At 40.8% G+C, this 26,922-nt stretch overlaps 2 protein-coding genes and 2 long non-coding RNA genes across 5 annotated transcripts; all 4 read right to left on the bottom strand.

Moving 5' to 3' along the window:
* Positions 1-1,191: 1,191 nt before the first annotated feature.
* On the bottom strand, positions 1,192-16,107 carry LOC116931430 (phospholipid-transporting ATPase ABCA3). Of its 2 annotated transcripts, none has more exons than XM_032939022.2 (23): positions 15,864-16,107; positions 11,299-11,587; positions 9,951-10,332; positions 9,055-9,414; positions 8,570-8,968; positions 8,381-8,491; positions 8,102-8,234; positions 7,862-8,035; positions 7,608-7,789; positions 7,165-7,492; positions 6,848-7,092; positions 6,577-6,757; positions 5,378-6,493; positions 4,965-5,267; positions 4,677-4,898; positions 4,412-4,618; positions 4,221-4,344; positions 3,801-4,002; positions 3,465-3,652; positions 3,212-3,382; positions 2,664-3,001; positions 2,407-2,558; positions 1,192-2,310 (listed from the first exon to the last, which is right to left on the bottom strand). In XM_032939022.2, the coding sequence occupies exons 2-23, from the start codon at positions 11,502-11,504 to the stop codon at positions 2,164-2,166; spliced, it is 5,871 nt and encodes a 1,956-aa protein (XP_032794913.2). In that variant the 5' UTR covers positions 11,505-11,587; positions 15,864-16,107; the 3' UTR covers positions 1,192-2,163. The 2 variants fall into 2 exon arrangements, with proteins under 2 accessions (XP_032794913.2, XP_032794912.2); XM_032939021.2 differs by having other exon boundaries at positions 11,299-11,584.
* A 1,637-nt stretch (positions 16,108-17,744) lies between these two features.
* On the bottom strand, positions 17,745-18,873 carry LOC116931429. The gene is made up of 2 exons (XR_006648639.1): positions 18,423-18,873; positions 17,745-18,349 (listed from the first exon to the last, which is right to left on the bottom strand). It is a non-coding gene; the product is annotated as an uncharacterized LOC116931429 (long non-coding RNA).
* Positions 18,874-23,090: 4,217 nt separating this feature from the next.
* On the bottom strand, positions 23,091-24,311 carry LOC116931329. The gene is made up of 4 exons (XM_032938892.2): positions 23,891-24,311; positions 23,465-23,568; positions 23,284-23,407; positions 23,091-23,231 (listed from the first exon to the last, which is right to left on the bottom strand). The coding sequence occupies exons 1-4, from the start codon at positions 24,218-24,220 to the stop codon at positions 23,091-23,093; spliced, it is 699 nt and encodes a 232-aa protein (XP_032794783.2). The 5' UTR covers positions 24,221-24,311.
* Positions 24,312-26,075: 1,764 nt separating this feature from the next.
* LOC123474130 lies at positions 26,076-26,574 on the bottom strand. The gene is made up of 2 exons (XR_006648770.1): positions 26,526-26,574; positions 26,076-26,460 (listed from the first exon to the last, which is right to left on the bottom strand). It is a non-coding gene; the product is annotated as an uncharacterized LOC123474130 (long non-coding RNA).
* Positions 26,575-26,922: the final 348 nt, after the last annotated feature.

Below are 26,922 nucleotides of genomic sequence, written 5' to 3'. Positions count from 1 at the left end.
ATGACACTGTAGCATGTTTTATTAATTTTTTCTTTAAAACAAATAAATATTTTCTAGTCCCCAAAATTATAGGGTTAAATAAAAATATATTCATTCGGCTATTTTCTCTTATCTGTAATTATACTTTAAATTCAATTCTTTGGGAAAGGGAGTTTTTTTAAGTGAAGAGAGTGCTATGATTTTTCCCGTCAAACATAGTTTACCTCGTTTCCACTTTAGGCACTGGATTCTTTTTTTCTTTTTTTATGAGGGACACTCATTTGCATGTTTTTTTCAAAATTAAAAAATAAAAAATCGCCTTTCGCCTTCCGAGGCGCGAATCTAGTGCGCCACCACTACCGAAATTTAGCTGTGTTTAAAGAAAAAAAATCTAAGCACTTGAAATTGATCCCAGTGCCCCTGGTGGCGCAAGCACAAATCTTAATTTTCTCTGTAAAACATTTGAGTGTAACAACTTTGGGGTATAGGGAAGCACTTTTTTAGTTCAAATAATTCAAAAACATGCACTATATTCTAATAGAGTAAAGAAAAACGCGTCGTTCGGCATAAAAAAATAATAATTTAAGGATGTTTTGAAGTATTTTATTTATATTTTTGGAAATGCCGGTATTAACATTGTGTTTATGGGGAGAAAAGTGGTGTACCTAATCATGTGAACGATACTTTAGCACCCTGGGTGTAACTCCTACAATTTTTTCATGTTAAGATAACTTTTACAGCACTTTCTCTTCTGATAGAGGGAAAAAGAAAACAAAATTTTGTCCTTACCAGTAAAAAGATATTTAAGTTTTCCTGAGACCCGTAGCGCCATAAGAATGCACTAAAAAAACGGGGGTGTACCTAATCGTTTGGTGGGTACTGTATGTGTTGGCTAGATCGTGAAGTATTGAATCGTTTAAAGACCGGAAAAAAATCGATTCTTTGGAATTAGGAAGGCCCTATTCTTTAGCATTGGCGTATTTATCGTCTGCACGTTAAGACGCCGTCTCAGAGATCTTGTTGCAATTTTTTATCTTGATCGGGATCGCGATCAATTTTTGATTGCGATCGGGGCAAGTCTGATTACGGCCTCTTCGTTTCGGTTGTTTCTGTTTCCGGAATCCACCAGGCAACTTACGGCTTTTCTTTTCCGTGCTACCGCCAGCTAAAATTGCGTATTTGCGTTAGTAAAATACCTTGGTCCTTACAGGATTCAATAAATTTCTTTTATTTCGCATCTTTGAGCAAACAGATTGTCATAACGTACACTGTATTACACATTCGTCAATTCCCCTTAAATAATAATTGTAAAAAATATTCCATGATGTCACACTCATTTGTTTAGACATCAAATGCGCTAAGAATACATTGGAAGTCAACTTAGAAAAATAGGTAAAGGAAAGCATAAAACAAATACAAATGCCAGATACAAACGACCTTTTTAGAGTGATGATGTACAGTTAGGAGTGAGCTGGTTAATTTACTTCCTGCAGCTAACGTCCCGTCTTACTTCCGAATAAGTTAAAAAATAATTTAGATATAAATAAATCGCAACCAATGCAGGCCAAAGTATATGAGCAGTCGAGCACATCATCTGTTATTATTTTTAATTTTTTTTTTTTTTTTTTTTACTTCTCTCACAAACACTATTTCACTAAATTAAGACGGAAATTGCTTTAGGACTGCTTCCCAGATGTGTGTGTAGTGGTGACGCATGTACATACCGAACACATGCACACACATAGAATAAATTATGTACGCTGAAGAGTGGTTCGATTTCCTCGGAGAAATCAACGAGGAAGTAAAAACTTGCATACCGCACAAGAAATAAATTGAACTGCACCGTACTGAACTAATCCATACACGGCTATGCGAAGGTAAACAAAGCCTTAACAACCTTTCTTGATTGTCGCAGTACAGAAATGATGCGCTCGACTTGCCTCCGACTGTCAAGGACATTAGATGAAAGCAAGGTTCATGTTGCGCAAAATATTTCTTGGCACAAAAACTCAGACAGCTACATTCGCGCTTTAGTAAACACACGCACAGTTCGGTCATACCCAGATTCAAATCCTTGCACTTAGGTGGCAAAAGAGACGATGCACACTTTCTCGATCTACATCAGCATCGCATAGAAGAGCAGTAGCACAGTGAACGAGTAAATCGGAGCGCCTGATTCACCATTCAGTCAAAATCAACGGCACACTCCCACGAACACATCTTCGAGCAGGAGCAAAAGCTATATATAAGGTTGTTAATTACGTTCATATGGGTTCGACCGCGACCATTGACGTCCTCCCCCACTTGACTTTTAGCAAAATTTAAAAAGACCTAGAGAATCAAACAACAAAAATGATATTTAATTAGGATATCTCGAAAGTTTGATGAACGTTGTAATCACAAGGAAAGCTACGGAAAGAAATTTACTTGTTCAAGGGTAGTTTGGCCGACGGAATAATCCTCAATTTGATACTTGTTTTTGGCGCTTTCCATCAAACCGAATATACGGGCCCATGACTGACCTGCTTCAGGTAAATGATAATGTACCAGTCCTTGATGGTAATCTTTTAGCTGGGCACCTAAAACGGAAGAAATTGGCACAAATTCGAAATGATAATCCCCATTCTAGTGGTATTTCGTTGGCAAAGCGGAATAAAACTTCGACTATTGTTCAAACAGCTTACCAGGAAAACTAGTCTGGATGAAATCCATGATGGGTCCCATATCAGGTATAGCCCGTAAAGGATTCTGAGCAGAGACGATATTACTGTTGATCGTCTTTGCACTCCCAGATCGAAAACGAATGGATCGTCCTCCTCGACTGGAATCTTCTTGGTCTATCGATGAATGTGTTGAAGAGGCACCGTTGGGAAGCGTGGCCTCCGGTGACGCGCGCACCTTTGCTATCAGCGTATAGCCCTGGCCGAATTTGCTCTTCAAATGTTGAGAGGAACCAAGGCACTTGAACTGGCCATTGACCATAATGGCGATCCGCGTGCACAAGGCTTCACATTCTTCCATGCTAAAGGGCATTCAATCATAAAATCAACGTTGTAAGCGCCTCTCGTTTGTTTCCGAAGCCAAAAATGTTCTAGCATGTCTTTATTTTTACCAGCGTAACTACACAATAGCTGGATCGTTATTAAACAATTTTGCTGGTGTAAATGTGTTCGACAGGTGAGCAAACATTTGATTTCTTATGTGCCTTCAGGGTAAATAACTACGATTTTACCTGTGTGACGTCAAAACGATGGCCTGCCCGCTGTCTCGAACCCGGGCAATCGTGTCCCAGAGCTGTCTTCTCGCTACTGGATCCATACCAGTGGTAGGCTCGTCTAAGAAAACAATTGGCGGATCGCCAATAAGAGCAACGGCAGTACTCAATTTGCGTTTGTTGCCACCGCTAAAAAGTTTAGCCGAAAACAAAAAAATAAACCAGCTATAAATCAAATTGAAATTTACGTTAAAGGAGTCTATCGGCGAACCTCAGTTCCTTGACTTTTTTCTCAATATGTTCTCGAAGGAGAAGCTTGTCAGTCAGGTCTTCCACCACCGCCTCAATACTACGCTCTGGGACGCCTCTCAGGTTTGCGAACATCCGGAGAGTTTCTCTCCCTGTCATCTCGTCAATCGTCGCGTCGAACTGAGGACAGTAACCTAGACGCCGCTGAACCTAAACAACAAGGCAAAAGCAGGGAAACACAAGTTGGTTTATAAGCGAGGAAAGAAGGTTCCGTTACTCATTAGCTATAACAAGATTTGAACCATTAAAACATCTAGTGGATGACCGTTGCTAAAAAACAAAAGAAAAAAATCTATACCGCTTTCATGTTCTTGCAAACGCTGAATCCATCGAGATAGGCATCACCGTTTGATACTCCGATGTCTCCGGTGAGCATTTTGAAGGTAGTCGTTTTGCCGGCGCCGTTAATGCCAAGTAAGCCGAAGCATTCCCCTCGCCGCACGCCTAAACACAAACGATCCACTGCTCGGAATCCTTGATCGTAGTATTTAACCAAATCCCTAGTAAAACAATAAATAGATAATTACCATTCCTTGTGCCTAGAACAACCTGTACACAAAGTAACCATTGGTTCGGGCTGTTAAAAATCGAAATACGAAGTATAAAGCAACGTTTTTCTACGTTTTGGGTAAACAAATTTGCGTTTAGACCAGAAAAGTGGGAAACGGCTCAATCTTAGTCAACATTGAAAGGTTTAAAATTGGCGGATTGGCATTACTTGATAACAAGATTGTTTTCCTTCTGCAAAACGGTAACAGGTTTACTTTGAATCAGCTCACGCTCTCTCGCCACATCATCGTCTTCGGCAGGAACAACTACTCCATGCTCGGGATTGGCTAAGCCTAGGAACATTCGCTATTAGCAACGCCTCAGTAAGAAAGAAAGAACTAATTTGCAATCAATCCTTACCAAGTTCATCGCTAGAAGCCGGGTAGAGTGTACAGCAGAAATCGCAAAATCTCTGCCATAAGCGGAGTTCGATCAGTATTAGGACGGCTACAAATAAGAGACCATCCACTGCAAGGAAGGTTATCATCCGTCCGATTCCCAGGCCTTCCCAACCTAGAGGATCCTCGTTGTATTGTATGCAAGCCGACGTGCCGCAGTTTCCAGTATCTAGAGATAAAGCAGCGTTAGGCATCTGTGTACTATTCTTACTTAGAGTGATCTATACTTTTGCAGCAAGGATTAGGCCGGAGACCGGTTTTGCATGCGAAGACAACGATTGGCCGTGTGCAGTATTCAACAGCCCGCGAATTAGTGTAGAGATTGTTGAATGCCATGCCAAGGCTGTAGTTAGGCAGCGTCATGAAAATCCAATCTAAGACACCGGCAACTTCAACCAGTTGCAACTCTGGAATTTGCAAGATCACAACCGTGATTAGCGTGGCCATACCTGCAAAAAGGAAGGTTTCAACGTGGTTAAACGACATCGACATTACAATTATTAAATGAGTGCTACCGGTAAAGATGTTGAACATTGTTGTGCGGGTAAATCCAGTGGCCGGGATGGAGAAGAGAAACGAAAGGAGATACATCAGCGGTAGCATGGCCCATCCGTACAGGACAAAAACCAATACGAGGCGACCTTGCTGTTCGAACGATATGAAACCGTCTTCTTTGAAGCATAAGAACGTGATGAGGATGCCAGCGCAAGGCACCAAGAAATTGATGAAATCCCAAGTCATGTTGGCCAGCCAAAATGTGACAAAGTTAACGCCCGAAACGAATTGCAGATGTTTTGCTTTCGTCACACGTTCTTTCACTGTCCATACGCAATCATGCCGATGCAATAAAATAGTTTAAAATTCAATTGTTTGCTGCAGAAGCAGTTTGTTGCCATAGTGGCAGCAATAATGAAATACGACGTGTTACCTAAAAAGATGACAAAGCTGGCGGCGAGGAAAGCCATCCCGAATGAAATGTTGAACCCAACCTGGAAGCCAAGTGAGCTGCTGGAAGCGTCGTTATTGAGTTTGCTAAAGTCGTCGAACGGAAGCGGATGATTGGTAACAGTCAGTCGATACTCTGAATCACCGGTGCGATGGATCAGCAATGCATTGTGAATGAGGTTGAGGGTGAGCGGAGGAACGTGATAGGGTTGGTTGTTAAACCAGGCGGTAGCCAGCACTTTTTCCGTTTGCCGTCTGCGCGTAGGCAGCGTGCGGAAGGTGACACCCGTTAACAGATGGAGATTCACACCCGGAAGGTCACTGCTAGCTCGGTCCGTATAACACTCCAGCATGCTCTGGTTGAGCAGATCAACGCGCTCGTACTTGTTGTTGCCGGCTGTATCGAACTGGTCTGCGTAGATCTCCGTCAAATTTCGGGCAAGGATGTTGTCGGGAGTGGCCAGCTCGACCAGCGTGCTAGTCGACAAGTAGTTCTCTAAGCGGATGGGCAGAGACTTGGAGTTGGTGACGCCTGGAACTGTTTGTACCACGACTAAACTAATGGCCAGGAAAACCACGGGTATCAAGAGCTGCGCGGTGAAAAGTAGCCAATTTCGAACGGTGTACACCAATTTCTTGTTCAGCATGGCTCGAAACTGCTGCAAGAACAAATTGAAGCCCTTGTTACGAAGATCGCCGTTGGCACCCTCTTGCAGCAGACTTTGCGTGGACGAGGCCGAGTTGAGGTTGACTAACGTGTCCTCCCGGTTGGCATTCTGTCGTTCGATTTCGTGATGTCCGGCGTTGATTTCACCGACGCGGATGAATACCTCTTCCATTGTGGTGACACTTGCTCCGTAGCTAGAGATTCCCAAACATCGTCGGTTTTGCTCAAGTTCTTCGAATATTTGCTGGAAGAGATGTGACTTGTCGCTAGGTAGTAGGTAGGTCAATTCTGCACCGACATTCTGGTTGACGGATACTTCAGCGATGGATTTACGGATGAGTTCAGTTATGCGCTGAACGTCGCACCCATTTTCTTTAACAATCACCAAGTGATAACCGGCACCATATTTCTTCTTCAGAAATAAGGATGAACCTGTTTAAAGGTCAATGTTATCCATGAATAATAAACGCCGTTTTGTACACAATACGAATACTAAGTTCCGCCAATCGACGTACCGCAACATTGAATCTGTCCGCTAGCCATTATAGCTATCCGATCGCCTAGCAGGTCAGCTTCTTCCATAAAATGGGTGGTGAGCAGGATGGTCCTGCCTACCTTTTCCGATTGCAAAAGATCCCACGTTGATCGACGTGCGGATGGGTCCATACCGGAAGTCGGCTCATCTAACATGACAACCTAATAACAAGTAAACAGAGCACAACCATTGCTGTAGATGACTGACGACGGGACTGACTAACTTGCACAGCATAACTTGCGTACACGTACCTTAGATTCGCCACAGAGAGCGATGCCAACTGAGAGTTTGCGTTTCATGCCTCCCGAAAGAGTTGAAGACATTGCCCGACGTTTGTTCTCCAGTTGCAAGGCTTTCACCATGCGATCGGTCTCGGCCCTGACCAGATGAGACGGATATCCTTTGAGTTTACAGAAAAAATCCAAGTGCTCTTCAACAGTCAACTCATCGAAGAGAATGTCGTGTTGAGGGCACAAGCCTAGGCTACCGCGAACGCCTTGAAAGCAGATGAAACACGGAGCAAACATGAATACCAATGGAAGGAATAACGAAAGAAAAATGCACGCACTTTGAATATCTTTGCGAATGTCGAAACCGTTGACCAGGGCAGTCCCCGTGGTAGGTGGGAAAAGGCCAGTCAGCATGGACATTGTCGTCGATTTTCCGGCACCATTGTGGCCCAGCAGAGCTGTTATTTGGCTCTCGTACATGTTCAGATGAATGTTATTGACAGCCAATTTCCCTTTATGATACTCTTTGGTGAGGCCTTTGATTTGAATGCCAGCTCTTAATCCGATTGGTTCTTCTTCTATATACTCGGCGTTACGAGACGTACGCTCAGCACCCGTTAATGTAATATCTTGAGCGGCAACGGAGCTACCGCACCAGTAATCTCTCTGTAATTTTCCGAGAGGAAATAACAAACAAGCAAAAAACAAACCATTCATTGCTAGAACATCACTTGATTGATGATATCAACTAAAATAGCAAGAAAATGGCCAATCAAATTACCGTAAATGGGAAGTACCAAGGTTGAGGGACGCCAAATTCACCAGGAAACACGGCTTCAATGTATAGCGCCAAAAGAAGATAGATAACCGCGTCGATGGTGAGCATGATGAGCACATCACCAAACGTGAAGTCGTCGTCAGGTGAAACGCCTCTGTTTATATTCTGCCATTGAATACCTTCGCCTGTTAGGAAATTTGATCAGACCCAAATGATGAGTTAAACACGAAATGGATTCGAGGTCGGTGTAAACTTACTGGAGCCTTCGAACATGGACATGAGTTGTGAAGCGAACGCCATCGCCGTGTTCGAGAACAGGCAGGAAATCAGCTTATCAGTTCGAGTCAGGGTAGCGTAGCGCAACTGCAAGAAGAAGAAGGGCGAATATGTGAAGAACCAGATGATACCGGCTCCAGTCGCAGCCGAATTAGCTTTAGGTGCACAAAAACAAAAACGTTAGGGCAAGCTTATTAAAAGTTTGTCGAAACGGAAAACACCTTTAGAGAAGAAGACGGTCATAAGGAAGCAAAATGAAATGCTTGTGATGGCGAAGATGAGCAGGAAAAAGAAGAACAGGGTTCCATCCGATTTCTCCAGGACTGCGAGTGTTGACCCTCCATACCAGCGAGCCTTTAGCGATGAAACCGCATGATACCAGAAAAACAAAGAAAAATCCGGAAATTAATCATACATTGACATTACTAATACATTTTAATCCTTCAAGTTAAAAATAAATAAATAAATAAATAGATATCCGTGGGGATTTTCAGACATACCTTTAGCAAGGCAGTAATCAGAATGATAGTAATGAGGATAAAGGCCAATGATTTGACAAACCAGGCTGTCCAATGCAACCAGTTGGGAAGCCCCATCATTTTCATCGATTCCTGTGAAACATTAATCAGCGTTAATGACTTGCAAATTGCTGTAACTTAATCGGCGAGTTCAGTGTCTATAAATAATACCTTGAGGCGTCTTTCCTTTTCATGGACAATGCTCTTGACAATGTTAAGTGCCGGATAGATGAAGCTGAGCATAATGATCAAGGGCAGCCAGCCTTGAAGTGCCACTAGGAATTTGTCGTCGGCGTAGATGGGATAAGGAAAGCGTCTCATCTCAATGTCGATGTCATTTGTGCTCTTTCCCGAGAGCATTTCAATTAGGACACGGCTGACGCCATCCTGAAGCGTCAGAAAACCCTCCTTGTAGTAACCAGGATTTCCGCCTTCAGTTCGATTCTTGAATCTAGGTCCAGGCAATTGAAAAATGGGAAACTGGTAGTCGGTCATCCACGTCTCGACCGGTGACCACGGGCTACGGTCGTTGTTCATCACCCTTGGCGAGCCTTTCATCCGAATTTTGAACTAGAAATAAATGATGTACTTAGTTTTTCCTTTTCTACTCGTATCGCTGCTGGTGACGAGTCAATTGCACCTCACGGAAGTATTACCTGAATATCTTTGGGGAAAGTGTCATCCTTCGGGAATGAATTGGTGAAGACTATTCCGCCGAGAAAGTCGATTGAAGATTTCACTCCTAAACCGGCGTTATAGTTCTTCATGATGTAATCTTCCATGTCTTCTTCGGTGGCAAACCCGTAATCACTGACACGCAGATTAGAACGTCTGGCCAATCGTTCCATAACGTTGCGAACGACTGTGTTGTTGGGCGCCCAGGCAACAGGCCACTTACGCGGTGGCAATAAGCCGAACGGGTCAAAGTTCAATGACGGATCAAAACTGAATGTCGACATCATGATTGAAGAGGGCGAACTCAGCGTTTCCAAGGCAGAGATGTTGTCCAAATTTATCTGAAGAAGTAACCAATGGAACAAATGATGGCCATTAGTAATGGACTAAGTAGCAAATCTACTTGGATCAATGAACGTGAAACGGAAGAAGAAAGTTGGGCTAAAGGAAAAAAAAAAAAAGGAAATCACGTCCTGGGAAAGAATCTAACTTGTTGGCTATAGCTCGTTCGTTTCAAGCTTTCATTCATTTTTCTGCAGAACGGATAAGGCGGCCACTGAACCCAATTTCTTTACACTTTCACTTCCGGGTATCATTTCGAAAGACTTCCCATGCCCAGGGAGTTCTTGGAATGCAGATGCCGTCAGTGACCCTACACCTACGCAACGTGCACTTCTGAACTGCAAGATATTACTGCACAGTAGAAAGCGTGCACGTGAGTTATCCTGGGTAACGGACACAAGCCAAAAATGGTACGTGCTTAATCGTATGGCTTTTTCTAGGATGCGTTCTTTCCTTCGTAAAATGTGCTTTTAGGTCAAGAAAGAATTAGGACAGAAAAAGAAATGACAACGAAAAATTCAAAAGCTACAAGTACCTTCGATCCAACAGTTGGTAACGGCATGTTGGCAATCGAACCCGATGGAATGTCGGGCAGATTTTGACTCAGACGATACGCCGGATAGATGGTAGCATTTTGGAAGACGTCGGCCGGGGCCAAATCGCGAATAATGACCAGCAGGGAGGCGAAGAAGACAGGTAAGGCAATTTCAACTAGAGTTTGAATTTTGTGTCGCTTCTGGATCACCCAGTTCTTCCACAAAAGAAGCTTAAATCGACTCCATCCGCTGGTCTCTTCAACGCCGGCATAATGGCCGCTGTTTCCACTGATTGTCGATGACCCGTGAGGTGGTAGTAAGGAGGCATTCGGCAAAATTCCTGTATCCATGAAGTCGCAAGACAGCCTCGATTTCAATGGCCTGGATAAACAAATGTTTGTTGTTTTTTAAATACAGACAGCAGAAGGGTGATTGGCACGTGATCTTGCAAGACATGGTGTGGAATAACTAGACGATCGGGAATACAGACATAACGTGCAACACATTTAACCATGTCCTCAATAATCAAATGGCGAACGGATGTTCATAGTGACGTGTGATGAGCAGCGGTCACACAACTCTTGGGGGACCAGCTGCCTTCACGCATAAAGACACCCATCAGTACTAGTTAGATTTCGCCGTCTGCTGATATAGCCAGCCAAATGTTAAAGAAAAAGAAAAGCGGGGTAGCCTTATTGAGGAACTAGACTGTGCAGGGCACACATAGTTTTCGACCACGCATGTGATAAACTAGCACAACCGAAAAAGTGAAAGAAGATGAGAAACCATTGGACAGCTGTTGTTCATTTGTTGTTCATGCGGCGTCTTCATAAAGCAAGACCTCGTAACTAGATTAAGCCATTTATTTCACGCGTGCGTTTGCGTCGCTGTTCTTAATTGACTTTCTGCATCCAAAGTTTAGATGAGCAACGATTTTTACTTGATTTCCGCTAATCGGGCATTGTAGCCAAAATCTTTCAACTTTCTACCGAAGATGTTGATTTCAAATATGTATAGACCTAGGCCTATCACATGCTCAACTGAAAAGAAAACAACAGAAAAATACAAACAATAGCACGTCGGACAATGGCGTGTACAAGTGGATCAAATTCATCTCGAGTCTCAGAAATAGCATTTCCAGGACTAAATAAAAACTCGCTGCGGGGTTTTATGATTCTAAAAACGGGTAGGGTTTACTAGCCCAATTTTTTCAGAAAAGAAACTTGATCTTGGATAATGATTATTAAATACGGTGGTGTTTTAGTGGTTGCCGGCACCACACGGAAAACAGGGGCAATTCGATTGCGAACTAGAACGCTATGAAGCCAAAAATAGTAAACCGCTTACCCTTTAGACGGTGGTATGTGAGGATGAGGGCTAATTTTGGTGCTAGTCTTGCCATTCTCTCCTATCACGTAGATAGGCGGCGTGCGTCCGTTAGGTACAATGTTGACGGGAACACTCTCTTGCAGGATTGGCGCAAAATCCTCTCGCTTGCTGGAATCCAGCAGGTCGCATGGAATGGACGGGAAATTCAGAAGGGCTCGTTTCATGTTTTCACAATGTCGTTGGAAGTGCCTTTGCTACGGCGGCGGTTTGCGACTGTTTCATGTAGAAAACTATCGCATCATTTCTGCTGGACAAGACAAATGAAACAAACAGATCAGACTTTTGTTAATAAATAGCGAACACATGAAAAGCAACCGTGTAGCATGTCACTGGTCGTGCTTGACATATCGTAGAATAATTTGACTTACTCATTATGAGTGAATACATAAACATTTCTACAGTTGCAAACGCGTATGTTCAAAAACACTTTTTTTTTCAGACACCAGCAGTTTGCTGTTTGGTCGACAACTAAACAATTCAACACATAGTGGCATTAAAAAAAACAAAAAAACAAAAAAACTGAAGGACCACTCGGTTAAATGGAAAAATTACCACACAAAAAACAAAAACAAAACCAAAAAAAAAGGAAAAAAAAAACACTGAAAAAAATCGTCGATTCTCAGCACCAAAATATAGCGGGCAAGCTAATTTTCCTGTTTCTAGTAATTCCAGTTCCTTATAGGCAGGCAGTTATATTTGTGCTATATGAATACAGAATAGTAAGTCATTCACGTGGTTTAAGCTAACATATAACGGCGCCCGGTTTCGTACACTTACATCGAGTCCTTATTTGGTCGAAAGTGGGCCACAGCACCAAATAAAAAAAAAAACTTAAGAAAAAAAAAAAAAAGAAAAAAACTGTTATGTGTCAATGGTAAAAACTGGTGGAGCGTTCGTCCTGTCCACATCTACCGGTTTGGGAGTGAGAAAGGCTACTGCAACGATTCAAAAACTCGTTCTATTTGCACAGAGAGGCTATGTGACTGTATAACAGTCACTTGCTGCACTCATATCGGTACCACTAGGTTTCATCTGTACACCTGCTGCTGCTCTTTCATTTGATTCTCTTTTTTATGTTCACACATTTCTGGCAGATCAGACCTCGACGCAGACGACACCTTGCAACCGTTTCGAATTCACGCTGAAGTGACGGGGCAGCAATTGAAAGCGGTGGATTGTATAGTTGAATGAAAAGCACGCACACGTACCGCCATACCAGAAAATGTGTTCAAAGACATAAAAAAAAAAAAAAAAAAAAAAGACGAAAGTAGGACATGAACACGAGAAGGACTAGAAATGGTCTGAAACATTCTTTGGTTACGTCAGGTTGGAGGTCATCGACCTGGTATTTGTGGTGTATGAGCGCCAGTGGTCGGCTGCCTAGGTAGGAAGGGATTGGAAGAGGGATTCGCGGTGACGGTTCTTGTTAGTAGGTCAACCAACGGAATGTTCCACGCCATGTCTTGGTTGCTTCCTCGCTGGAGGGCCACGAAAACCCAGTTAGGGGCGCACTCTCTAATGCTACATCTTTCCTAAGGCGGCATAACTCTTACAGACAGTTCCTTGTCTGCCTTCCCCACTTTTTTTTTCTCTATTTTTTTTTCTCTCTCTCTCCTTTTTTTTTGGGGGGATTTGCCTCTTTTCTTTTGACAGCACAGACTTGGAACTATTTTGTTGCTGAAATTGGGTGAGGGTATGGAAAGTGGATTGTCCCTACAGAAAACAAACGAACCAATGACGATCAAGAAAATCGGGTTCAACGTTTGCACTCAAAGACTTGGCTAGTTTGATTACCTTGTCTGAAAACATTCCATGTGGTTCTACCAATTGAAACTGCAGCGAAACAGCATGGCGTCATTCCATGCCGATCTCACTTCCTGATTGCGACTTATTCAGGCGACAGTCGAATCACCTAGAAATGGCTGACCGACTCTGATATTTGGAACGCCACCTTGTCTCGCAAGATAGCTTGCAGCTGGCCCGTAAGTTTTCCCTAATCCTACAGCCTCACATGTTGAAACTAGTCAACCATACTTTTAAATCTCCCAATTAGTAGCGAATAAAGATTCTGCTGGAATAAAACAACAAAAACTGGCGATGATTAGGTCTATGGGGAGTCTAAGCATACATATATAGGTGCGGAAAAGAGCCGAGGCGAAATGCATTTCACATGGAAAGAAGCAGGTCAGAGTCAAGGTCACGTGACAGGTAAGAACCGTTAAACGGAAACCGGTGTCTGCCGTGCTAGAGGAGTCGCAGGGCTAGTATAAAGCTCATCTCTTTCAATGGAGTTTGTTCCGCATCCAAGCGCCCAATACCTGGCCAAGCTGCGGAGGTCAAGGTCGTACCACTAACACAAATCCGCTGGAAAAACAACCAAACAGGAACGGCACATAAGACTTGTAATGCTCCTTGTAAAGGAATACCCCATAGGAGAGAGACAAACTGACACGAGAAGGAATACACCCAGCTCGTGCACCTTTGCAATGCGGAAGCGAAGAGATAGACAGATTGCGCCGCAAAACCCAATTCTGGTAAAACTGTTGAGAGATGATACGTATTTTCACTCCAAACGTGTTTGCCTTCATTTTTATCGATTTAAAAGGTAGCATGAAAATCATAGAGTTTGCTATGATGCAACTTTTTTGGTTTGTTTACGTGGTGCAGCCATTTTTTCCGCTTTCCCTACTCCATCCTCAAGAAGGATTTTTTTTACAAATGCAAGAGCAATACTGTTTCATCACGTCCCTGCTATAAAACAACTCAAGCAAAAGTTTCGCAAACGGGATATCACAAAAACAAATCAAATAGTTCCAAAAGTAGAGCCACGCATAGTGGAATACATTTTTCTTTGTTTCTTGGTCTTCCTTGATTAGCTTTTCTTCGTATCGCATCATTTAGCAGCGATAATCACCGCCGTTTGGAAGCGTACTAAACACTTCCTTTTAATTTGGCCAAATGGTTCGGAAAACCCACTTTTTGTTTGAAAAACGGACGCAAGGGATTTAGTACGAGTTTTAATTAAATCTGGATGAGTTAATCGATGTTGTCTTTTCTTTTTCTCCTAGCCGTGAGCAGTAAGACCCCGGTGAACGAGCTGCGGTTATCACAGTTATAGACTTACGGAAAGGTATGGGGAGCATACAGCTTAGTATGAAAAGAGATAAGAAAATAAAAAAATGGGGAGGGGGGGGAGGAGACAGAAGGAGAGATAAAGAGGGAGAGAAGGAGAGAGACAGAGAAAGAGAGAGAGAGAGAAAAAAATAAACTTTTTTGTGAGCCGTGCCACTGTGAAAAGCTGGTGTTGGCTATTTCTAACGGGACTCTGCCTTTCCTTTATCCGCAGGGCAAAATTCTAACCATTGCACACACGTTCCTGCACCAACCTGTTTTCCGAGCTTTTTTTTTTTTTTTTTTTTACGTTTGTATAAAATTCAGGTAAAACCCGATTTGTTTAGATTCTGCACAAATTAAATTCCGCCAACTTGACTAAACAACTATCGGTCGATAAAGCAAATCCGATCTGGAAGCCAATTCATATACTAGTTAGTTTGAACGAATTTCGAATGACAGATTTTCTGGGAAGCAGCGATTCCGCAAGCTAAAAACAGCACAATAAACATGGCGGATCCGTCAAAGGGTTCTTGACCTTAATAAAATGCGCTGGGATATAAGATGTCTAACCTACGAAAACCCTATTGGCTCTAGAAAGCAGAATTCGATATCTCTATCGATTCGCTTAATTATATAGTAAAACAAACACTTTACTAAAACAAAAACAAACAAACAAAAAATCTCTAGAAGCAAATAGGTTTTAAAACAGTGTTTTGTGAAAGGATAATAATGTCAAGTTTGCTGTGAAATAAATCCTAATATAGCTGCAAAATAAATCATGCCCGCCATTTACATTCACAAATCTTAAGCTTACAGACTTATTTAAAAAAAAGACTAAACTTCTAGGCTTCCAATTTAATTATTATAAAAAAAAATAATTAGCTTGATGATGTTGTATCTCTCTCAGCCAACGCATTTAACTAGAAATATTGAAAAAAAAACAAACAAAAGAAATCTTTTTTTTTCCCCCCTAAACGGTGAAACGCAACTGATCAACGGTACTGCGGTTGGTATGTTCGACGAGTCAAGTTTTAAAAAGGGAGTACGCCTCGCAGCATTGACGACTACCAATTTATTTACAGGTAGCCAGCATATGAAATCCCATTCCCGTTGGAAAACCAAAAGCAATCAAAGAATCGTACAGCCAAGTGCGATGTAGCCCCAATGCTTTGGATTTGAGCTTAAGAGTATTCGTGGACTACACACGCTTCCGTGCTGTGGGACTGCCATGCTAGCTCACCCTCGGTCCGTGGCCAGCTATGTACTAACGGTACTTCAGTTTTTTACAAAAACCGAGCGCATGTCCATATGACGCCAACCGACTGCCGTGCTAGCCATTTTTGTCTTCACCATATCACACAAACAAGCAAAATTGAACTCAATTGAATAAGAATGCATTGCGCACTTACCATACGTGTGCTACAGTAACTGATCCGCGAATAATTCTCAATATCTTCTAAGAAGCGCTGGTGAGTTGGGCAATACGATGAGCTTAAAATGCCACTAAGCCAAGGAAACCAATGAAGATAATGATTGACTGGGTCGCTTAACAGCGATCTGTTTGCATACGCGATGACAATCAGTTGTTCCCTAAGAATGGTAAGCTCACACACCAACAAGCGCACAAGGTGAGGTGGACAAGATGACTGAAGTTGTTTGTAGGTCAGCACATCCATGTCGTTGACGGTAAACCTGTGATTGCCGCCCACAGAAGGAGGAGCCCCGAATCAAAACGGTCCATCAGCCGCTTCGGGCAAAACACCGGCACCAGATCTTCCGGCAACTTTGACTTGGTTTTTTTGTCTATGTTTTTTTTTTGTTTTGTTTTTTGTTTTAAATGTATATTATACATATGTATATATATATGTATATTTTCTATTTATTCTTTTTTTTTCTTCTTTCTTTTCCAGTTCACCATTTTGACAATAGACAAAAATAAAAACTAAGACACTAAGCTAGAAGAGAAAACGCATGAGACTTGTGCGAGAAAGCGATTCCCAAAATGCGTAAGAATCCGTAAGATCTGGAAATTGGGAACGAGTATATAACAGAAAATATGCCTTCGCCGGACTATGTAGTATGTGCACCACAAGTCGACAACTAACCCGGAAATGAAGACGATACTCTAGTGGCTGCGACGCGGAACAAAACAATTGCTCTGCTTAATGCATGCTGCCCTCTGTATCAAACGTTGCTTCTCAGGTGCTAGTATCTGGTCGTCTTTTGTGCAACTGAATTCAAGTTACGTGCCAAAACAATTGCGAAGTTTACCGACGCCCAGTTTTCAAGCGCAAAAATATTCACGATATTTTTGACACGATTCCTATTCGGTCGTCCAGGATTTCTGGTCGCCAACATGTCCTAAAACGCACTAGAACGTTGGGTCTTACATAATTGCTGTTCTCTAGGCAAATTTCTGTTGTCTTTCTTAGTCTTTCAATTCATAAATTTCTGTAGTGATTATTCTAGTTGAAGATAGCACGAATTTCGACACCAATGGGCTTAATGTGGTTTTGTTTGCTGCTACTATCTTATTACGTATATTTTAGGAATCGCTCAATTTTCCTTTTCTTCTGCTGTTCCCTTTTAGAAGTAAGCCATGTTTTTTGTTGTTGTCTTGTAACCCTGTTTGGTTGAGTGACTGGGACAAGCAATATGGTAAAAAGCCCCAGCATCGACGGTTGTCCGAATGCAGGGCGATTCTAAGAAGACGCGAATTATTACCTCCTGTAGTATACAGAGAATACACTGTGCTCTTTATGGAAGTGAAATGGAATTTAAAAATCCCAAAACGTGGAACAGCGAGAATAACCGGCTGTTCGTAAATTCAAATGCCTCGGGCATCTCTTACTTCCTGGTTGGCTGTACTTACTTTGCGCATTTCCCCTCTTTTGAGATATTTCCTTAATGTTAATTCTGTCACTACATTTGACGGCATATGTACAGTATATCATATGTTTCTTTGATACTTCTATGGTAAATTACTTGAAAATATTGTTGAAAGCATCTAACACTAGGCCTATATATACAATGCAAATAAAAACGAAGCAAAACCTGGAAATTCTTTAATAATATAACTAACGTGCGGAAAAAATACAAAAGAACTCACCGGGTTAATGACACTTAAGTCCCTATATATTTGGGGGAAGGGGGATCAACTCAGTGAGTTTAAAATACGGTTCAATTTTTTGGTTCACACTGCCAACTAAGTAGGGTGCATAGATGAATTGATTGACAATAGGCTATAGTTAGAAAAAATTGTCTGAAGTCAAGTAATTCCTGACATTGGATTTACATATAATTCCTGGCAAATATACCATATATATTTTGTCAAGTCACAGATTTATTGGGGTAACACTATAACAAAGTAATTATTTATCATTGTCCAATTTGGTAAACTGGAATCCATTATGAACACAAAAAACAATTTACGGGAGCTTCTCTCAAATGCATTTTTATCGAACATTTCCAGTGTCCAGTGTAAAGTTCGATTCAGTAACTAAAACAACTTACAACACACCTGACCACGGCGTCCGCACGCTGGCCGTCTTCGGAGATCTGTGCTGGCAGCGGATGTCTCATACGGACATCAACCGGGAGAGAAAAAGGGGGTGGGGGTGCCAACGTAAAATTTCCGACTCTCGTTAACGGATAACGATGTCTTTGGTACAAATTTTTTAATTTTTTGTTATCAGTGGTTTCAATCAGCCCGCTGATAAACGAACATATGCTTCGCTGTCGTCTTTCAATTTCGGTACGTATAGCCTATACGTATAGGATAAAAAAGCATAGTGGGAAAAACGGATTCTCCAAACAATCATGACACTTAGTCCCTGCAAGCCGTTATTGCAACATCTGAGGCGCCGCACAAGCAATTGTATTCTGCTTATGGTAACTGTAACGAATAGAGTAGTAAACACAATTAATGTAGGTAAAAACTAATTACCTTATATCTATCGAAAAGCTACCAATGTATGTTCATCCTGAACTTGCAATGTACAGTATATTCCAAAAAAATCCAACCACCCTTTTCAAGGCTCGTCTCTTCTAACAGAAAAATTTCGCTTCCTGCAAGAAATTCGTCTGCTACAAAGGAATGAGCCACGGGCAAAATACAGCCACTCCCAAACAGTAATAAAATAAAAATAAACTAGATAGAAATGGGGTTAGAAAAAAAATTAGGAAATGAAGAAATGAATAACGTACCCACTGTAACAAAGAAAAGTGGGAAAATCTAAATTATAGTTACTAAAACTTATTTTTTAACGTGAAGGAGTTTGTTCTCCATAAAGGGGTGCAGCCACAACTAGGGCTCGGCCCCGATCACATTCTAATCGGGGACACCGCTAAGCCTCACCGATAAAAATGAATCGGGGAAGTTCGGTGTGGGGATGTCTTTTTTCGGTGCGGAACGGTGCTATAATCGGTTCTGCACCGATAGCACCGCTTCAGCCATAGGGGGTGAGTCTTACCAGTGGCAGTGACCTTGCGTTCTGATAGGCCAATGAGAATCACGTGACTAGGGTCACATTTTGTTCTTGCTGGCCGCAGGGCAACTACTAATTTAGATCACTATTCATTGATAATCGGGGAAGGCACCGATCACCGATATCACCGCACAAACCACCGAAATCACCGCACCGATAAGGATCATCCCCGCACCCAATCGACTAAAAAGTTCCCCGATTGGAGTGGGGCCGAGCGCTAACCACAGCTAGGGATCGGCCCCGACCCTAACCGGGGCGCATTTTTCCTATTTTTTTTTCGGGTTTGCAAAATTCGGGGCTCAGGGGCGGGGCGTTCGAGGTGAAAGTGTTTGAACCCCGATCTCAATCGGGGTTGTATCGGGGTGCCTAATCGGGGATGCAACTCCGATTGAATCAATCGATCGACGTAAAAACATAATCGATCGAGTCGAAATCGATTATTATGATGAAAATAGGGGAGTTCGCTTCGGTTGCCCCGATAAAAACCCGACCCAACTTCGTAGTTCGAATTCGGGCGCCATTTTTGCAAATGGCGTTGGAGCAGCGGGTTAACTTAGACTTTTGCCACGCCCCGCCCTGGATGACGAAGTGGTGCCCCGATTCAGCCCCGATTGCCCTTTTCCGGGGCGGGGTGGGGAGGTTAACCCGATTAGCCTAATCGGGGCCGATCGCTAGCCACAGCCAGGGGTATAGGGCTGTTCGACATCTTTTTCGCATTTGATTTAATCGTGCAACGCAGCATTCGATGGCCGATTCTGTCTGCTATAAGCCTATGACTGTATTTTTCAACCGCATAAGTAATAATAATCCATTGGTTTGTGTGGGCTCTCACTTATGGCTTGGGAAGATGAGACCTAACAATAAATGGATTATTATTATTTATGTGATTGGAAATGTAGTTTTACTTTAAGATACCTTGGCCTTCATCAATAGAACTTGGGTTGCGAGAGCAATGGCCATGAACTCTCTAACCCAGCCATCTCTAACAGCCTGCTGCGATTCAGAAAAAATGCCCTTGTATGCACCAAGGGCTCCAAGTGGTTTTGATAACTTTTGGTTTTGACCAAATAGAGTTGGCTAACGTCCGAAGTTGCCAGTTCGATTAAATGTGAAAAAAAAAATTGGACACAAACTAGTAACAGTTTTTGCATGGCGGCTTACGGAGTTTCGCCCGTTGTAGTTTTAGTTTTAATTTTTTCCATTGAAATTATCTTTCTTTCCATTCATAATTGGATCACGAAATTCCTTCGTTATCAGGTAATCTTGTAATTTTTATTTGACCTCGATATAGACTGTACTTTATTTATTATTAATTTTTTTGTAGACGTGTTTACTTTCTGTAGCAGACAAAAACTGGCGGGCTCCCTTATCAGCCCGCCAGTTTCCTCTACAACATCCATTTTTGTCTGCTACAGAAAGTAAACACGTCTACAAAAAAATTAATAATAAATAAAGTACAGTCTATATCGAGGTCAAATAAAAATTACAAGATTACCTGATAACGAAGGAATTTCGTGATCCAATTATGAATGGAAAGAAAGATAATTTCAATGGAAAAAATTAAAACTAAAACTACAACGGGCGAAACTCCGTAAGCCGCCATGCAAAAACTGTTACTAATTTGTGTCCAATTTTTTTTTCACAATTAATCGAACTGGCAACTTCGGACGTTAGCCAACTCTATAGATGAATATGTGTGGGGGAGAAATTTTAGGAACAATTGGGCAACAATCTAATCCATGTTTCCACATAGAATCGGGAATTGAATAGGGACACTCACTATTTAACAATTTTAACTTATCTAAGTAACGAGTTTTCGCATCACTTACGAGTCCATTTGCATAGTCGGAACACGACATAGTTTTACACTAACACAAAAAACAAAACGATGAATAACGTGAAACGAAACACTTCCTTTTTCAGCGAAACTTTTAAATTTATTCATATTTCGCACAATAACAAAATACAGTCATAGCAGACAAAATCGGCCGTCGAATACCCGCGCCCCTAGTTGCCGCATGTATAACTATTTTTCTGACGGGAAAAAAATCAGAAAATGACACATAGCCGGCCACGGAAAAATTAATTACCAAAAAGAGATTTAAGTTTAAGCATAACAAATGGCCGAAATGAGTAGATTACGTATTTGTACACATAAAAAGCCTAGTTAGTCTTTGTAGTTTTATATTTGGTACTAGTCACTTTGGGCCCGTCCAGGGCCGGGAGATAGGTGGCGCTAGCGTATTTTTAACGCTTTTTTCGCCATTTAATTCTGTCAAACTGTTCACGTTAAATTTTTGCCCGTCTACTCTTAAAGCTTTCTGCGTTCCCATTTTTCGCCCACATCCAACATATGACAGAAAACTTTTGAAAAAATGTGGTAGTCGTCTGCTACCGTTGAAAAACCTAGGGAACAACCACATCGGGCGAGCCAAATAAAAAGCGGCTGTTCACGGCACCCCTTCACACTGCAACGCGCCGCTAGGGGGTCGGCTTGACCCATACTTAGAGATACTAATAAGGTCTATAGATATTTAAAAAACTAATAATGAAGACACTTAGTGCCATAAGGAAGCAAGGCGGAAAAACTCGCGTTCGGATAATTGTGTACTGATATGCCGGCTAGCAGCTACAAGTCATAAAAATAAAAAAAAAATTGTTTAGATACCTTGGTCTATTATTAGGTCACAAAATTATTTTCATGGACTTAGGTGGATTTTTTAACCATTTTTTCTAAATCACGCTAAGCCCGCTCCGTCATTTGAACCCATGCTAAAATGGTCCGAAAACGCAAAGTGTTCGGATTTTTCTGGCACCTACTTTATATAGCACATTTGAATTTTTTTTAATTTCCAATTAATTCTAAAACAATGTTGTTCTAATTTCTAAATACTGTCACCCTGGTTGTATTTAAACAACCACAAATGAATACAACAAGTGATGACTTAAATCAAAACAATGGTTTTACTCGAACAACAGGGGATAACCATTACCAAAAGTTGGAGAAGCGTCTGAAGACCTCTAGGGAAACCAGGGAACTCCTCTAACGGAGCCCAGCACCGGGAGCTCACCCGATGGAGACTCATCCAACGCAGATTCGGGGCAGCGTTTTATACCGTCGCGCGAATTACTCCCCTTCCGGACTGCGTATCTGCGTATCTTTCTTAGAGCGGACTTCTCCCGATAATTTCTTCACCACGATCGCAGCGTTGTCCAATTAGCGGATGACGCATCTCTGCGAAGATATAACCAATCTCCCTTTTCAACCGCGACAATACTATTTATCGTCATTACAGAATCATACTCACGAAACAGCAACAGTCACACCGTAGAGGATATCTCTCAAAATGAACATTCATTGGAACTATCTGCTGTTGATCAAGTAACCGAGCTAATGCACCAAATAAGTATTTTAAAATAAAATTTGCGCATTAGTGAGGAAAAAGTATTGCATACCAATGCAACTATTTTAGAACTGAACTTAAAACATAGTGCATCAAATAAAAGAATTGCGTTTCTAAAAGGTCTGTGCAACAGAGACCGAAAATTTCAGAAACAATTAAGAACGAACCAAAAGCTGCATCTTTTTTTTTACAGGAATTGACAGTTATGAAAAACTTTGGATGATGTTTAATTGGATTTTAAGATCGAAAATCCAGGGTGTTTTCCCTCCTCTTTCATCTTTTCAGAAAATTCAGATAGTGCAACAGATTCGTTTTTAATCCCCCCCTGGCCATAACAGACAAAGTGTTACCATTTTCAAAGAAATTAATATAGTTTATTTGTAAAACATTACATACCTTGTTGCTTCAGTACTGAATTTGAAAGCTTCTGAGAAGCAAATATCCTTTATTGTAGACCCGGATGGTTTACTGGGATTAGTTTTCAATACAGAGTGAAATCTAGATGCTGTAATGCGGTATGCATGATGTTTAAACCAGTATTTTCTATCAGTTTGATTCGCCGTCAATGAAAAAATCGCTTCTCGTTGCTGAATAGTAACTGAAATTTCGTTGTAGAGTTCAAGACTTCTTTCTCTAAGCTCAGGTAGTGATTTGGCAATGTTATCCATTTTGAACAAAACTACGAGAGGTTTTGGCAATGTGATCTTCAACGCAGGAGGTATGTAATTGCTAGAGCTTTCTGTAACTAATAGTATTCAGCAGGGTCACCTGGCATTTCTGATAATTTTGACAGGAGTGTAAATATATCTTTCTTAGATTGTATTTTTACTTTGGGTAATTTCTCCTTCATAACCACGCTCATGTCAGCTACTTTTTTAAAGACACCCTCAAACATAATAACGCCTACACATAAATCCAAATATATATAAAACTATTACCGGCTTGGAATAGTTTCCTGCCCATGTACAGAGCTCTTCAGTACAGCTGATTTCTTCGTGGATCTGTGAAGACACCATGCATACTTGAAGTAGGCCGGCTACATGGTTGCAAACCTCTCCCAATCTGTTAAATGTAATATAAAGAAAACGAATGTATTATAGCACAATCGTAGCATCTTACCCTGCAGCACAAGTGCAGTGTGCACAGGCTGCTGCACATCCTTGTGCTGCAATTGCTGCCCATGGTTGGTGTGGTGTGTGGCTTAGGGCTTGCGAAGGTGAAACCTGTATTGCAAAGAATTAGTAATTTAAAAAGAACATAGTATAACAGATTCACTGAGTTTAAGGGATGTATTAAGTCATAGAAAGCTTACACGACACACACACAGCATTACACAGTGACAGCACTAACAGCACTAACAACTAGTCTGAATCACTACATTGGACTGCCCCTCTGGCCGGCGATAGACCGGCTTTTGACTGTGACATCAGGCCAGAGTGGCAAAGTCCATTGACATCGCACATTTGCATGACTTAGCATCCGGCGCTAAGCGACAAAGTACATTAGCGCTACAATAGGCATTATTGTAATTGATTATATATTTACCTTAGCTTTAATTAGTACAAATCCAGAGGAAAGAATCATGGCCCTGAACTCCTGTACCCATCCGTCCTTTACTGCCTGTTTCGATTCTATTGAAAGCCCCTTATAAGCTCCAAGGGCTTCAGATAGATTTTGGTAGCTTTTACTTTCCACTAGATGAATGAAAATGTCAGGGGGAGACAACTTAGGAACTATTGGACAGCAATCAAGCCCACATTTCCATAGAGTTTTGGAAATACTGTAAGGGCAATCAACATTTACAAGTTTTAATTTTTCTAAGTATCGCTGTTTTGCATCCGGTTCAAGACCGATTGCATAACACGACACCGACATTCTTTAAATGAAATAAAAAATAAATAATTAACATTTCAAATAAATTAAAAAACAAATAGAGACAAAATTAACTATTTAAAATTGTAATTCCCACATAAACATAACACTTCCATAGCAGACAAAACGTACCATCAATTGCTGTGTTGCACAATCTGAAAAGGGTAACAAAAAGATGTCGAAAAGCCCTATACTCAATTGTGCACAAAAGATGGTTTAACCTTTGTTACTGTTGCCATGTTTGAAAGTTTTAGAACAATTGAGGCTAAGGTTGCTGCTCACTTCAAAAATGATTCTCATGTGTACAAGTCAGATACGTTTGAAGTGTGTATTGATGCAATATCTCCCTCAAACATTCATCCAATATTTTGTGAATCCCACAGAAATCAGTCATTACCTTTCTTATTATGGAGTATGTACATATCGGATATTTTTTAAATCAAAGCGTTACAGAGACCTGCATTTTTCAAAAACAAATTCAGCTATTCACAATCACTCCAAAGTGTCAAAATGTACTTGAAAACAATAAAAGCAGACGAAAATAAAATGTGTTTATATTTTTCCTAAGTAATAACATGTAGTCCACTTACACACCCGTTTGGTGGCGTGACTGCCACTACAACCTTTTAGTAAAATGAGAGAAGCCACGCTGTTTTTATGGGAACTTATTTGTTATGGGAACTTTAACATGGAGAGTGGAAACCATCTCTCTATACTATACAGTGTTTCGGATTTTTTTTTTCAAATCAAATCCAAATCCAATCAAATCCAAATCCTCCCGGATTTTTAAGGGATTTGGATTTGCCTTATTTTTCAATGGCTTGGATTTGAATCGGATTTGATCCCCACAAAAAAAAACCAGATTTTTTCAAATCAAATCCAAATCCTTTATAAAGATTTGTTTCGGATTTTTTTCCAATTTAGAATTTTTTTCCTGTACCACCCAGCCACTGTTTAGTATTTACCTTTCTTGTCGTCTGCAGACTCTGCACTTGATCCTCTGTAAGACCAGACATATACTCTTTACCGTTTTATTAGATTGAAAAATTTCGTGATTTCGTCAGCGAAATATGAAACTTATAAGTCCTGTGACTCCTGTCAAACACAAATGATGAATTGTGGCTAACTCTTTTTTTTTGCTCTTTTCACCATTGTCAGTCAGAATACTCAGAAATAAAAAGATTTAATCCAACTTAAGAAATCTAAAGGAACCTGTTATTATAGTTTTAAAAAAAATATGGATTTTGTAAGAAATCAAAAGTCGAACAGACTTTTTAGCAAAACTTCTATTAAAAAGTAAACTAATCCAATAGAGGCAATTCACATCGCGGTTTCGCGTGTCAATTGTTTCGATGTCCGCCATTTTCTCTGGTTGTTTATGTCATGTTTTGCGTTGTTTGTATTGGCTGAAAGTGTTATTTCCCAATACAAAGTGGTTTTTGTGAATCAGTGTTTAATTTTTTTTAATTTTTTTTTGTGTCAGTTAATTGCTACGTATCTTGGTGAGTACGTGTATCAATTTCTGTTTCCAGATCACATTTCTTGTATTTTTAAAAAAATCTTTTCTGTAGGGCTGTCATGGGTTTTCAATATTGTTGTGCCCCGGGTTGCAAAAACAAATAACATTAGAGTTTGTAATGCACATTTTGTTCTAGGTAAGTCTCGACAAATTTATTAATAGTGAATGTGTCTATCTAATTCTTCTATTTGAAATCACACAGGAAAACCTTTTTAGTACACTGGAGAAACACACCCAGACTGGGCCCCATCCCTGAATCTTGACAAAGTGTATGTTAACGCTAAGTCAGCCATGGATAGAGAGTCAAGAAGAGTAATTTTAAATGTTCAAGATGTAATACAAATTATGAAGTATAATTTATTCATACATTATGACAACAAAAAGTTATATGTTATAGTAATGTTACAAATAAACAAATGAAGAGTAATATCCTTCCCTTTCATCAACAAGTTTTTGTTTAAAAGACTGATTGCACAAAATGATCCAATTCCCCCATCGATAAATCTCTTGTAGGTCTCAAGGCCCTTGTAAGCCTTTAAATCTTCATGCGTGTATGGAGACTTGGAACATAGCAGGTAATTTACCAAATCAAGATTGGTTACCAGTGGCATTTTTCCTGCGATGCTAAGTCCATTGCACTAATACTCTTCGTGAATTGTATAGGGGCAATCACAACCTACTATTAATAGTTTTGCTGCATACTTACGTTTATCTTCTGACAGCCCTACAGAAAAGATTTTTTTTAAAATACAAGAAATGTGATCTGGAAACAGAAATTGCTACACATACTAACTAAGATACGTAGCAATTAACTGACACAAAAAAAATTGAAAAAAATTAAACACTGATTCACAAAATCCACTTTGTATTGGGAAATAACACTTTCAGCCAATACAGACAACGCAAAACATGACATAAACAACCAGAGAAAATGGCGGACATCGAAACAATTGACACGCGAAACCGCGATGTGAATTGCCTCTATTAAGTCTTGGGTTTTTATTTGATATTAAATTAGGGATTAAAGTCAAAAAAATTAAAAGGAAATTTAAAAAATTTTTACCTTGACACAGAAATATGTAGAAGAACTTGTATGTAACTATGTGTTACATGTTGCAATCATAAGATTAACAATTGATTGTGAATTGGATTGGATTTGGATCGGATTTGGATCGGATTTTTTCAA

Source organism: Daphnia magna, linkage group LG7, assembly GCF_020631705.1.
Source record: "Daphnia magna isolate NIES linkage group LG7, ASM2063170v1.1, whole genome shotgun sequence".
Classification (NCBI taxonomy): Eukaryota; Metazoa; Arthropoda; class Branchiopoda; order Diplostraca; family Daphniidae; genus Daphnia; species Daphnia magna.
The sequence above is the reverse complement of the archived record's forward strand: the minus strand, read 5'-3'. Positions and strand labels throughout refer to the sequence as shown.

What these genes read in the sequence shown, in the direction of transcription:
- LOC116931329 (XM_032938892.2), bottom strand. Translation starts at nt 24,220, where the DNA reads ATGTCGGTGTCGTGTTATGCAATCGGTCTTGAACCGGATGCAAAACAG. An exon ending in CACTGCACTTGTGCTGCAGG is followed by an intron (nt 23,408 to 23,464) that starts GTAAGATGCTAC and finishes TACATTTAACAG; the next exon opens with ATTGGGAGAGGTTTGCAACC. An exon ending in CAGGAAACTATTCCAAGCCG is followed by an intron (nt 23,232 to 23,283) that starts GTAATAGTTTTA and finishes ATTATGTTTGAG; the next exon opens with GGTGTCTTTAAAAAAGTAGC.
- LOC116931430 (XM_032939022.2), bottom strand. Translation starts at nt 11,504, where the DNA reads ATGAAACGAGCCCTTCTGAATTTCCCGTCCATTCCATGCGACCTGCTG. An exon ending in GAAAACAATCTTGTTATCAA is followed by an intron (nt 4,003 to 4,220) that starts GTAATGCCAATC and finishes TTGTTTTACTAG; the next exon opens with GGATTTGGTTAAATACTACG. An exon ending in ATCGTTTTGACGTCACACAG is followed by an intron (nt 3,002 to 3,211) that starts GTAAAATCGTAG and finishes AATGCCCTTTAG; the next exon opens with CATGGAAGAATGTGAAGCCT.